Source organism: Chiloscyllium plagiosum, chromosome 17 (genome assembly GCF_004010195.1).
Source record: "Chiloscyllium plagiosum isolate BGI_BamShark_2017 chromosome 17, ASM401019v2, whole genome shotgun sequence".
NCBI classification, from domain to species: domain Eukaryota; kingdom Metazoa; phylum Chordata; class Chondrichthyes; order Orectolobiformes; family Hemiscylliidae; genus Chiloscyllium; species Chiloscyllium plagiosum.
Window position 1 is genome coordinate 41,458,925 of NC_057726.1, and position 14,929 is coordinate 41,473,853.

The following is a 14,929-nucleotide window of genomic DNA, read 5'->3' on the forward strand; positions in this document are numbered from 1 at the left end:
AAAGAGAGAGAGAGAGAGAGAGAGAGAGAGAGAGAGAGAGAGAGAGAAAGAAAACAGTACAATATTCATATGATTAATCATACACATACACACACCAACGCCAGACATGGTGCTTCTCAATCAATAGTCTAACGTAAATCTTTGTCAGAAAGATTTCAGCTCCCATTCTGCTAATTACCAATCCTCCTTGCAGCATGATGTGTTCACGCAGGCGCAGGATTCACAGTTATCAGTGTGTCAGCAGGAAACCAGTGAACAGAGGCAGACAGAAAATCCTCTCCACAATGATTTTTGTAGAGGACTATGAGTTTAACTATTGTTAGCAGTAATGTGTTAATCAACCAGCTCATTATACAGAATAACTGCACCACTGCTTCAATTTAAGTGCGAAAACTTTGTTTTAAGTTCACTAAATGAGCACTGTTATTTGCTGATTACTGTCACTCTTTTGCTAATTGAATTAGACAATTCAAGAGCTCCAGTATGCTGCGAGGGAAAAATTATTTGTGCACTTGAGTCATGATTGGTCCTCGCTCATTCATTTGATTAACAGTAGATTATGAAAGTTTCTTTAAGTGGGTGAAGAGAATTTAGAGTTGGTACGATGAAACAGCAATAGTCTGAGATACAAGTTTAATTCATGTGATTTGAATACAAAAAATTGCCTTCTCTGGGGATGAAGTGGGATCTAAATTGTGCTTTCCAGTTTGTGTCAGCAGTGCTTTGCTGGAAATGCTGCATTCCATCTTTTTTCTCAATTTGACATTTTAGCTGTACTTGGCTTAAAATAAGCAAAGTGTATAGCCCAACATGACTCAAAAAAAGACTGCGTTATGTTTGCTTGATGTGAGTTATCATTTGTTAAAGAATGCAAAGCTGTATATCATAGAGGCAGACAGGATTTAGTAATTTTTAGCCACATTATTAATGAGATTGTTTAATTCCTTTATGTTTGTAACAGCAAGAGACAGTTTTAAAAGTATGAGCCTTAAAGTGGAAAAATACTCAGTTTTGATACTAAGCTATACCAGCCAGAGAATTTTAATTCCAATTCCTATCTGATCTCAGTGAGCTGATGTCAGTTAGGATGGTGGTGTCAATATTGCACTGAAACCAGTGTCTCTGAATGAGGAGAAGAGTCAACAAAAGTTGATGTTTAAAAACCTTAGCTGGTTGAGCCATATAAATACACTACATACAGAAACTGGTTAGAGGGTGGGAATTCTGTGACAATTAACTCAACTTCTGATTCCCCAAAGCCTTTTTATTTCATAGAAAGCATTCAGTTGGAGTCTGATAGACTACTCTGCAAAGCGCTTGGATGACTACAGCTCTAACAGAACTCAAGGAGCTCAACACATCCGGAATAAAGCGGTTTATTTGATGGACACCCCATCAATTGCTTTAACCATTCACTTCTTCACCACTGGCGTACAATGTATACCGCCCATAAAATGCACTGCAGTTACATGCAACAATCCTTCAACAGCACCTTCCAAACCTGCAACCTCCACCTGCCTAATACAAATAGTGTTAAGATTGCATAGGAACATGAGTTGTACATTCTTTACTTGGCTTCACAATTGCAAAAGCACTCTGAGAGCATGATGCTGTGGCTTAGTGAGAAGCATAGAACCATATTCTGGTATGATCCAATCTTAGGAGAAAAACATATGGAGTCAAACACTTGAAAAATGGTAAAGTGACCTATTAAAGTTTTAAAAAAAGAAACAACTATTATGGCAAGATCTTGCTGTTCTAATTACTAGTTTTTTTTTAAACAGTTAGCTTATTTTTCTGACTTATTTTATATATTTAGAAGTAGCAAGTATTGGTTAGTGTTCACACTTAGTCTAAGATAAAACTAACAAACAGCAATCAATCCTGTTTCCTCGGATAAGCCCCTGTGCAAGCGCCGCAACGCAGTAACAATTTTACAAGGTTTACAATAAAGACAAATGAACGTGTGCTGGTTTTATCTCAGTAATCCTCTCCACTCTGATTTACTGGTTGAAAGCAACAGTTCTCTGTTGTGCTTCTTGAATTGTGCATGAAAAATCATTGGCTGTACATTAGATAAAGCATATTGACCTCTCGCTGAATTAAATAGACAAGCATGTAATATGTACTTCAAATAGGCATGCAATGCTTTGTGCTGCTGCACATGAAAATATTAACTATCCAGTAAGTCTTCATAATTTCTTAGTAATTAGATTAAGGCTGCAGTTAAACATTATGTTGGTCTAGGAATCAAGATCTGAATTTGATTGTTCCATGCTTTCAAAGAGCACCCGTACATGTTTTTTTTTTCATTTTCACAGCTATCCTTTTAATCTGCCATTTCTACTTGTTTCACATTTATATGTCAACAAATATCAACAAAACCCTTGTCTTTAAAGTAAACCACGACATTATTCCAGATTAAAACTTGTACAGAAGATAACCATTCCTTCATCGCTACTGGCTCACAATCTTTGAACTCCTTACTGAACAGCATGTGGGTGTACCTTCACTACACGGACTGTAGCTGCTCAAGAAGGGGGGCTCATAATTACCTTCTCAAGGATAAAAAGCGATAGGCAATAAATGCTGAGTTTTGCGAGCAACCCCCATATTCCAAGAATAAATAAAGAAAAATAGGAACCAAGAATGGATTATCAGTTAGTTAGGCATTAGAATGGATGCACCATAAATAACATCCAGATAAAGCTGGATGCAATTCTGGCTTTCTTAGATAATACAGATACCAGTATGAAAGCATATGACGCTTCAGACCTTCTTTGCTTGATGTCAGTCCACCAAATGTGTCTGTATAAATACAAAGCAATATTCTCTTTTAAAAGCAGAATGTGACTGTTCTGCCTTGTACAAACTGGGCAGCTCAACTAATCATAGCAGACCTGAGAGGCAGCATACTGGAGCTTCTGCGATTTTCAGAGCCCATGAGGTTACAGAAAATGTCTCCATTATATTGAGTCAATCCTCATCAATGTAAATAATCACTATTGGCAGAGCCTCACCAACATGATGGGTATAAATGTTCTCTAGTGATTTTTTATCTCAAAACCCTTCATCTTGATTTGTTTTTGATAAGATTTTAAAGAAACTAAGACCTCACTATGCACAGCATACATAAATCTAAGACCTTCACAAGAGGCTATTGTGATTATGAAACAATTGTATTGGTACATTGTAAGGCAAGACCTGTGCAGAAAGTAATGGAGAAAACAGCATTAAAATTTCAAGTTCCCACAAGTTAGATAAAATCATACAGGTTAGAAATATTTGGGTAGACAAATAATAACATAGCAAACATATCTTACCACAGGAGTATGCAAGTCAACAATAAGTCTTATAACTCCTTTTTAAACAGTTAAATCACCCAAGAGACAGATTTTCAGTGACATGGAGCACTGACAAATAATTTATATTTATTCCTCATTAATCAAATAGAGTTAAGAGTAAAATATGCATGAGGTTAGTTATTCATTGCCTTGCTTAACCATTAAGTAATCGGATGCAATGTATCTTGAGGATACCTGAAGTTCAGTTTGAAAGAAGAATTTCTGTGGACATTGCGAACAGTCGTAAATCTTATCTTCTTGCCCATGTACAGCGAAGATGTGTTGCTGCAGTTTGTTTGCCTGCACGAAGACTGAAAATAATTGAAAGTGATCAGAAGTGCATCTGCTGCAGAACTTGGCTGCCATTCCCAGCTGTATGTCTATTACTACCACACTGAGCCAAATCCCCCATGGATCGAGTGATATTTATCAATAAATCATTTTTTTGTTTCACTAAATTTAATCCACTATGTCGGTGATATTAATAATTTAATATTTCAAGGCAAGTGCTTCACTTATTTATAACATCTTGTATACGGAGCTCTTTTTAATTTGCACACATGAAGATGCCTTTTTAGGGGTGCTAATTATTGGTCTATGTCCTGGGATGGATCATCAGAAATGAACCTGCCATCTTCAGTGTAGCCATTATTCACTGTGCCAATTCAAATAACATTCAAATGTTAATATGTGCCAACAGGAAAGAAAACAATGAAAAGATAAAAGCAATCAAAGATCAGTTTTTTTTTGGTATGTTTTAGTGACTTGTGCTTATCAAAGAGAGGGATGCTTGAATGAAGAAATTAGAAACAAGCACTATCTGTTTGCACCCATCAGTGATAGATGGTCAGGCATTGGTTTTGTGAACACCATAAAGTCTCAACTTCACGAAGTGTTGTGAAGAGTGCTGCATTGGCTTTTATTTGTTACACTGAAGCCAATAGGTCCTCCAATTGGTGAATCTTAGTGGAGCAGCATAGGTCAGGGAGGTAGAAGTCCAATAGCTTTGTGTTAAAATGTTTATAGCCTGAGTTTACATCAGCATAGGCAAAAACATAATGACAAATTAATTTGGTTGTTGGACAGCCGTATCTCTTATTGAGTAGCATGTCATTGGTCTAATGTTATATAAAATTATTTGCAAAGGAACTATACAAACCATGGGCTACTATGGAATCTATTGATAAGCCTCCCCCCCACCATTGCTAAATTAATTCAAGTTAACCAAATCTTTTAAAATCAAATAATGTAAATAGTTGTAATAGTGGAGATAACACCTGGACTTTGACTAGTGAATTGTACTTTATACAGATCTGTGACTGTAAAGGAGGGCTTATGCCCGAAGGGCTTATGCCCTGAAGAAGAGTTTATGCCCGATACGTCGATTCTCCTGTTCCCTTGACGCTGCCTGACCTGCTGCGCTTTTCCAGCAACACATTTTTAAGCTGTGGCTGTAAAGGTAATGGTCAACATTTTGCCAAAGTTAGCTTAGTAAGAAAGGCAATATTATCATGAGATGGGCACTTTATACTTGAAATCTTCAGTAATATATTTTCTAATCAACCTGCTCATAGATATTATTATGCATCTCTACAGCAGGAAAAATTGAACCTGGCCTCTTGGCTCAGAGATAGGGACACTAACACTGCACTACCAGAGCTTCATTAAATCTTTCAAAGTAAAGTATAAAACTTAAGTGGATCCAACTCCAGACTGCACTGAACAAAAAAATTATACTTTTTATTGAAATCCTATTTGTGTTTTTAATCAAAGTTATGAAAAGCAATGTGTGACACTAAATTAGTTCACAACCTTTTCCATTAATTTGAAGCAATAAAAGTTTGTCCATTAAGGCAGAAAACTAAGCAGAAATCTAAAACTACAATAGTGCCTCAGCACAGCTCAAATAGCCAATCTTCACTCCTGAACCATCACTAGCTGCAATGTGGCCTTAAAGGGACATGGTTCCAATATGAAATAAGGAAAGACTGACAATTCCAATCAAAAATGATTAACGGTTTTGTAAGAAGGGAGTAAATCTGCTTTCCACAAAATTAATAATGAATCTAACAGTTCCAGAGAGCGAATCATTTTAATTTTTCCTTAAGTCAGAATCAGATTAATATTATTGTGTTTAAGAATCATATCGCACCTTTGGGGACAGAAACACCTATTGCTGATGCTTGTAATATTTAATAAAAACAGAACACGAGGCCAAGATGCACTACATAGATGATCATATTATTTCTCTGTTTTTGTGGTTTGGTAAGGGACTTCCTACCTAGTTTATGTGGTAATAGGATGAAGCTGTGTAAGACATGAGCAAAAACAGAAATATGCTATGTACATTTGATCAATGCGGCTGCAGGTATAAAGCACAGTGTGTGTATGGATTGTCTGAGGGCCCATCTGCAAGTACACGTGCAATGAATTGGAGCCTCAGGTGTAGCTTATGACCTGCCATTATTAGTGTTTATATATAGGCTGAATCAAACAGCAAGTATGAAATATTAAATTTGACTACAAATATTGCTACCACACACTAATTAGAATCAGTGAGGTGAAACCAGACCAGATCTGGAATAAGCTCTTGATGAAGTTGCTCACTACAGTACTTTTAATTTCCCAAATTTCCAGACCAAAGCCAGTAATTTACCATGATACCTCTATAGTTGCCCATTTATTCACCCATTCCCTCATCTTTAATGCCCTTTTCCCTGGTAGAAAGTTTATTCTGTCTCATCCTGGTTGTTCCATCTAGTATGGTTACATCTTTATTTCTGCAAGCAACCTTACTTGGCCATCTGTCGCTGAATTTGACTGGTCCCATCAAATTCCCTTGGCCTTGCTCTTTTCTGCAAGAACAAGCTCATAATCCAGAAACACACTGAAGAGTGAGAATAACCCCCACATTCAGTTTCCACCAAAACATCTTCACCTTTTGGTAGCAAGTACAAGCAGTTCTTGGATTAATAAGGTCAACACTATCCTGCTGTCCATATTGTATCTGTTGCTTTCCTATTTCTGCATGAAGTTAAACTGCTTCAGGTTCCCTATATCCTACCCTTGAGCCACGTAATTGAAGGGAAGAGGACTCATCCATTGATTCGGAATTTTACAGCCTTCCAGATTCAAATACTGAGTTCAACAATTCATAAACTATGACCCCAACTTTTCTTTCGTTTTAGACAACAGTCGCAGGTGATGATTCTGTCTCCACTAAGGCCATCTTTTGTTCCTTTACTTCTGTTACAATTACCATCTTAGTCAATTTTGCATCGTTAACCATTTTGGTCATTTAGTCTTTCCCATCTGCTTCCAACCCCAGATCATCCCTTTTATTCTTTTATATTCCCACTACATCTGTAATTGTTTAAAATTTGTCATATCTTCAACTTTTTCACATCCTTCTGAAAAATCATGACCTGAACTATTTGTCTCTCTACAGATGCTGGTGTATCTGCTGAGCATTTCCTTTCATTCTAGATTTCCATCATTCACTGTGTTTTGCTTTTGTATTACTGAAAGTGCTTTTCGTACATCTTTCCTAATATTGTCTTTGATTCAACATTTGAATCTCACCAATCAGGTTTATGCCCATTTTATGGCAGAAATCGCTCTGGTCAGTCGGAAATAAATTCTCTCTGACATAAAATGTGGTGCCATGTTCTCTCCTCATCCTCTCTACAGCTTTTACCACTTTTGATCATATTATCCACTTCTAATTTCTTTTCTCCATTTTTACAACAACGAAGTAGCTCTGGCTCTGCTCCACACTTACTTTGAACACAAATTGATTGGTATCTCTTGCAACAGTTTCTCATTCTGGTTCAGCATTATTAAACCTTAAGCTTGAGGATCTATCCTTGGCCCTCTTCCTGTTCTAAGCTACATGATGCCCCTTAGCAGCATCATCCAAATCCATAGGGTTAACTTCCACATGTATGCTCATGATACCCAGCTTTATACCTCCATAACCTCCATAGAGCCTTGTCTGCTGCCTGTGGTTTCAAACTGCTTGTCAAACATCCAGTCTTCAAAGGGGTCATGATTTCCTCCAGTGGTACTGTCGTCACCTCATACTGCAAGTTCCATAACCTTGCCATGAATTTCAGTTCATCGTCAGCCAGTAACTCAACATGAAACAAACGGTTTAGTCTCAAGCACCCTATCAACCCAATAGGAGTAATTTTGTATACTCAGACAAAATAAAAGTCTTTTCCACCACTGTAACATTGACTACTTCAAGTGCTGCCTTGGCCAACTACTGCTGAAACCCTCACTCTTAAAATGTTAGAGACTCAAACGTTCCAATACTTTTCTGACCATCCTCCAAACTCTGTATTCCTCAGTTCACTTGGCATTGTATCCTATCACATAAATCCAAACAGTGCTGTGCTATTTGAACTATATTGACATTTGGTTCCCCTAGTGCCTCCAACTTAAACTTCTCATTCGCATTTAAATCCTTACATGGCTTCACTCCTCCCTGTCTCTGTAATCTCTTCTATCCTTACAATCCCTCTCCCTACAACTCTTTGCTTCTCCAACTTGGGGCTCTTGCATATCTGCCCTTCTATCATACTACCATTTACAGAGATGTCTTCCATCACCTTCCCTACATGCTCTAGAATGATGTTTCTCAACCCCTTCAACTCCCATCTTTATATCCTCTTTTAAGGACCTCCTTAAAAGGTAACCAGGCTCCAGTATCATTTGAGTGAGTCTGTGTTGCATCTCCTTAGCCAATATATATTTTCCAGGGGGTGGTGCCCACTACTGCACACATGACTCCAGATGGGATCTGACAAGGCTCTGTGCAACTGAAGCATAACTTCCTCCCCTTTGTAACCTAGCCCCCCCACCACCCCGAGATAAAGGCTGACATTTCATTAGCCTTTTTGATAGTGGTTACTAAGTGTGCAGTAGCTTCAAATGATCTGTGCATTTAGACTCCCAAATGTGCACCTCATTGCCAACTTCAAATCCTAAAGAACCTCCATAAACAAGCATAGAATGTAGTCAATGTGACTTTGAATAAAATGCATCAACATTTCTGAATCTTTATTTGAAAAGTGGAATTAGACTGCAATGACTGATATTAATTATATTGATAAAGCAAAAGCAGCGATTTCACAGCCACAAGTAATCAATGTTGTCGCTAAAAGCCCAGTATTACCCTCAAGCAGAGTAATTTTTTTCATTTATTTTGCAGAAATTACTCTAATGCTCTCAGAATTGAACTTAATTTATTCAGTATTCACAATTAAAATTAATAGCTTCTGATTCAACTGTGGAAGAGATCAAAACAAATTCTATTGTATGCAACTTACCTGTAAAACAAACAGGGCATTTAAAAGTACCTCCCATCCCTTCAAAGCTGTGTTCAATCAGGTGACACAGTAGCTTTGCTGGTGAGTCAAACATCTGGTTACACAGTTTGCACTCATGATTGATGCCTTCCTCTGTAAAGTTCAAATAATATAACAGTTAGTTAAAGAAAATTATAGGCTGGAAGTCGGGGTACACAATGAAACTGTTTGAAATTTATATTTGAAAACCAACAATCTAAACCAAGTACCAAGTATCATCATGGCAGGTGTCAATAAAAAAAACCTAGATATTGTTCAAAACCATTAAAGTTCCAATCTATTATTGCATACTATAATATTTGTATGTTTGCTCTAAGGCTGGTTATGATGCATTTGTGCCATCATCAGCATTTGTATTTTACAATATTTAAAATACATCTTGCACCTGCAAGAGGCGTGAAGATTTAAGTAGCATTAAAATATTGAAAACACAAATCAACATTGCTCTGACCTTAAACCATGACTGTCGGTTTTTTTTTTACAGATATCATGGATTTGGGATACTTCTGGCAGCTGAAGATGAGCATTTGGAGCTGACAGATTTATTACTCCTATCAGATTTGATGACAGCAGATTAGGACCCTGCTGAGTCTTGGTAACAGCCTGTCACCAAATCAGGATTAGTTGCACTGACCACAGATGTTTTTGATTGGATAAACCTAACACCTTCCCTACTGCGCTTTTACTGAGGCTAAAGCTAAATGTACCAATTTTATAGCACCCAAGTGTTAACATTTGCTTTCTTTAACAGTTAGACAACACTGATAGGCTACAATGAATGCTAACATTATCGGTCAATTAGAGATGGGTTGGGATTGGTTACATTTTTGATGCAATCCAGCAATTGTCGTCCAACAATAAACTTGTCAGAAGGTAATGAATTCACTACAAACTTCAGGAGAAAAATGTAATTGGAAATATATCTTATGCCAAGTATGCCTCTTCCTCTCTTCTCCTGCTGGAGACTAGATATAATTTTACTGGCTCTCTGAAGGCTCCTAGGAGGTATACGTGCTGATAAATGCCACAGAGTCATATCAGGATGGCTCCCTGATGCAATCCTGCTGTTTGGGAAGTTTCTCAACAACAGGAAAGTTACTGACTTGGCATACTGCCAAGCAGAGGTGGCTGGTGAACATAGACAATTAAAGACCAATGAAGGGCTACTTCCTGGGGTCAGTGGCATTTAGCTGGTGGCGGAACTGTTTCCCAGCATTGTGTGGGGAGACCAGAAGCTTCAAGAGAGTAGCCACCTTCAGATTTCGGGGGGGGGTGGTGGTGGGGGGGGGGTCGGCGGCAGGGGGAGATGGCAACTGGATGCTCATGACGCAAAGAGGGGAATCCCACTGGCAAAGACCATTCCCATGATATCACTGGAGAGGTTTCCCCTCTTCCTGCTTGGCCCCAACAAACGGAACAACTCTGCATCAACCTCTCAAACCCTGCTCAGAAACGGTAACATGGCGCAGACCTGCACATTTCTCTTACAGCCTCAGCAGCAGCTATCTCTTTTTGTAACACTGCAAATGCCGCAGAACTTTCCTCTGATTTGGTTGGGGGGCGGGGGGGAGAGCAGAGTGGGGTTTTTGTGGCAGGGGTGAGGAGAACAGATTGTGCGTGTGTGAATGAGTGGGTGTTGTGATTATGCTTGCAGGATTATATGAGGAGGGAGTCAATGAGTAGTGCCCCCAGAGGGGGGGGTGGGGAGCTGAGTGTTCTTTTACTTTATTCATGGACCCTGATCATCGCCAGGTGTGCCAGCATCTATTGCCCACACCCTAGTTGGCCTTGAGATGGTGGTGGTAAACTGCCTTCTTGAAGTCTATTTGTTGTAGGTACACACAGAGGTCAGAGAGAGACAGAGAGCGAGAGAGAGAGAGAGAGAGAGAGAGACAGACAGACAGACAGAGACAGATACAGACAGAGAGAGAGAGAGAGAGAGACAGAGAGAGACAGAGAGAGAGAGAGGCACAGAGAGAGAGAGTCATAGGGATGTACAGCATGGAAACAGACCCTTCAGTCCATGCTGACCAGATATCCTAAATTAACCTAGCCACAATTGCCAGCATTTGGCACATATACCTCTAAACCCTTCCTATTCATATATCCATCCAGATGCCTTTTAAACATTGTAATTGTACTAGCCTCCACCACTTTCTCTGGTAGTTCATTCCGTACACGCACCACCCTTTGTGTGAAAAGTTGAACCTTAGGTCCTTTTTAAATCTTTCCCCTCTCACCCTAAACCTATGCCCTCTAGTTCTGGACTCCCCACCACAGGCAAAAGACCTTGTATATTTACCTTATCCATGCTTCTCATGATTTTATAAACCTCTATAAGGTCACCCCTCGGCCTGCAGCACTCCAAGGAAAACAGTCCCAGCTTATTCAGCCTCTCTCTTCTTCTAAGGAGAATGATAGTATGCAAACAGAATAAAGAGGGCATTGGAAACAAAGCTTCTAAAAAGATGAATGCTACAAATATAAAAAAGCATGCGTGCAAGAGTAGTGTGGTCAGCAAAAAAATATCAAGTGCAAATGCTGCTTTTCTCAATATTTTTTAAAATCAGTGTACAACAGGAAAGCATCCTCTAGGCAAGGTCACCAGTTCAAAAGGTTGAAAAGGTAGCTATGTATTTGGAGTTTGGGGTATGTCAGTGCATGCTGGATGTGTGTGAGAATTTGAGAATGAGTGTGGTGTTTATGTAGAGACCTAACTAAATTTATGTTGTGGGTCTTGGTGGAGATCATTGCGTAGTGGGTTAGATTTGCCTTTGACAGAGAGTTCAGTCACACAAATAATAGAAACATGAAATAGCATTTTGTAACCTTGTTATCACTTCTACTGCTCTGATACATTAAATTCTTTCATGTATCTCCAACCAAGTTCCTCTTAATACCTGACTGTCACCATGAAGAACAAATAGATCTAGGAAACTAATAAAATGATCTACACCCTCAGAACTGGTACCTTTATCAACTCCAATGTTGCTGACTGGATTAGTCTCTCTCTGGTTGAACATAAATATCTTTAACAGTGTTGAACGTTTTTCATGTAGTTAAAGCACTTGCACAGAAACATCAAAAATAGAAGCAGAGTAGGTCTTGAGCCCTTTGAGTCTGTTCCACCATTCATAATGATCCCGGCTGATCATCCAACTCAATAACCTGTGCCTGTTTCTCCCCAAATTGTTTTAATCCTTTTAGCCTCAAGTGCTGTATCCAACTTCCTCCTTGAAATCAAACAACGTTTTGGTCTTGACTGCTTCACACATCAACATTATCAAAGAACACAAGGACATAATATATTTGGGACAATCCATTCAAAGAAATGGAGCTATTTCTTCTGGGTTGTTAGTAGTTAATGGTTTATAAATTGCAATTTTTATTTTGTTAGAACTCCTTTGACTAGGTCCCACTGGAATGTGAGTTATTCAAGAAAGGATGGAGATGGAAAGCAGGAAGTTACAAACCAGTTAGTTTAACATCTACACAGAGTGAAAATGTGAGAATCGTATTTAAAAAGTCACAGCAACACACTCAGATAAGTTTGAAATGACATGATTTTGTGAAAGAAAATTTGCATTTAACAATCTATTAGAAGTTCTTTGAGGAAGTGGAATGTGCCGTGGATAAAATAGAACTGGTGGATGCATTGTACTTAGAGTTGTAGATGGCACCTGATAAAGTGGCACATCAAACATTATTATGGAAAATAAAACCACGTGGTGTTATGGATAACATTGATAGATAGAACACTGGGTGGCTAACAGGAGGCAGTGAATGGACATAACTGGATCTTTTTCAGATGGCAAAGTATAATGAACGGTTCTCAACAGCAATCTGTGCTGGGGCCTCAGATATTTACGATTCATACAAATGACTTGGATGAAGGGACAAATGTGCTGACATTACAAAGATAAGTAGCAAAGTAAGTTGTGAAAAGGTCACAAGTTCATTACAAAATAAATGGATAGGTTAAATGAGCAGTCAAAGGTTTACAAATGGAAAGTAATGTGGGAATGTATGGCATTGTCTATTTTGGCTGGAAGAATAAAGAAAATCTAAATAGTGACATATTGCAGAACTCTGAAATGCAGAGGCATCAGACTGCTCAAGTTAAAAGATCTCAAAGATCCATCCCACCCTGGCAATGTTTTTCTACAACCTCTACCATCGGGGAGAAGGTACAGAAACTTGAACGCATGCACCAGCTGGTTTTGAAAGTTTCTATCTTACTGTTGTTAAAATACTGAATAGACTCACAAACTCTTAACATTCACTTGTACCTGTGTTTTTGTTTTTGCTGCTGTTTATCTATTATTTACTTATCTATGCTACTTAACTATGTGATCTGCCTGTATTGTGTGCAAGACAAAGCTTTTCACTGTGCCTCTGTACACATGACAATAAATTCAATTCAATTCAATACAAGAATCGCAAAAGTCAATTATACAGGTATAGCAAGTAAGAATGTTATTATTTACTGTGAGGGGAATTCAATTCAATTCAAGTCAATTCATTTCAAATACAAAAGGAGAGGATTGGGTTGGATCGGACAGTAGCTCAGTGGTTAGCACGGCTGCCTCACAGCACCAGGGACCCAGATTTGATTTCAGTCTTGGGTGACTATCTGTGTAGAGTTTGCATATTCGCCCAATGCCTGCATGAGTTTCCAGTGGGTGCTTCAGTTTCCTCCCACAGAACAATGAAAGATTAAGTCATAGAGATATACAGCACGGAAACAGACCCTTCAGTGCAACTCATCCACACTGACCAGATATCCTGAATTATTCCAGCCCTATTTTCCAGCATCTGTCCCATATTCTTCTCAATTGTTCCTATTCATATACCCATCCAAGTGCCTTTTAAGTGTAGTTTTACCAGCCTCTACCAGTTCCTCTTTCAATGGAATGCTAAATTGCCATGCTAAATTGTCTGTAGTGTTCAGGAATGCGTAGGCTAAGTGGGTTAGCCATGGGAAATGCAGGCTTACTGGGATAGGGCAGGGGGCGAGGTCTGTGTGGGATGCTCTTTGGAGGGTCTGTGCAGACTCGATGGTCCAAATGGCCTCTATTTGCACTGTAGGGATTCCATAACTTAGATTATGCTTCAGTTATACAGAACACTGGTAAGACTACATCTGGGGTGCTGTGTACAGTACCGGTCACCATGTTTAAGGAAGGATGTAAATAAATTGGAAGCAGTTTACAAACAATTTACTAGACTAATACTTGGAATGAGAAAGTTGTTTTATGAGGAAAAGTTGTACAAACCCCAGGCTTGTATCCACACGAATTTGGAACAGTAAGAGGCGATTTGATTGAAGCATATCAGATGTTATGACAGGATAGATGTGGAGAGAACACTTCCTCTTATGAGCAATGCTCACTTTGTTATTTTCTGCACCCAAAATCCTAATCACACCAACTGGCATGTGTGGAACCTCGAGATGGCTGTGCAGATCAGCCATGACATTACTGAGTTGCCTGAGGGGGCTGAATGGCCTATTCCTGATTTATATTTTAACATTCTATGTACACTTTCTCTGGGTATGTTTGGCAGACTCCTTGAAACCACCTGAGGGAGTTACTAATCAACAGACCATGAACCAAAAGTGTACTTTTTTTGTAACAACTTAAGTAACAATCACTTCCCAGTCAAAGCTGCTCGTAAAGTTTAAAAGTAATGAAGAGAAAACTAAGTACAACAAAAAAATTGTGATTAGGCTCTACTCAAGATAAAGGCAGAGAGCCTGAAGCGTGGAGAGATAAGCTAGAGGAGGGTGGGGGTGGGGATAGAGTAGCATAGAGTACAATAGGTCAGTGGGGAAGGAGATGAAGGTGATAGGTCAGGGAGGAGAGGGTGGAGTGGATAGGTGGAAAAGGAGCTGGGCAGGTCGGACAAGTCCGGACAAGTCAGGGGATCGTGTTGCTGGAGGTTAGAAACTAGGACTACAGATTCAAAAACTCCAGCAACGGTTCTCCATCAAGATCCTCTGCTCCACGCTTACAGCAATGCACCTAACCTCTCTACAGTCTGCCCTGCCTCAGCTGAGGGCCACACGCTCTCAGAATTGCAAAGGACCCACTCTGTACTACATCCTCAGGAGAATTCATACTCTCAACAAACAGTATTTCAACTCCATCTCAAACATCAAAAACTGTAAGTACAACAAACTTTTATCTACCCACCTCCATAACCAGCGCTCCT

At 39.1% G+C, this 14,929-nt stretch overlaps 1 protein-coding gene across 6 annotated transcripts in view; it reads right to left on the minus strand.

Moving 5' to 3' along the window:
- znf423 (zinc finger protein 423) overlaps positions 1–14,929 on the minus strand; it is a 376,444-nt gene that overhangs the window by 43,219 nt on the left and 318,296 nt on the right. For all 6 annotated transcript variants that reach the window (XM_043706939.1, XM_043706936.1, XM_043706935.1 and 3 more), the window contains 2 exons: positions 8,678–8,809; positions 3,540–3,655 (listed from right to left, as the gene is read on the minus strand). In XM_043706939.1, coding sequence (XP_043562874.1) covers positions 3,540–3,655; positions 8,678–8,809 — 248 coding nt within the window. The remainder of the gene's footprint in view (positions 1–3,539; positions 3,656–8,677; positions 8,810–14,929) is intronic.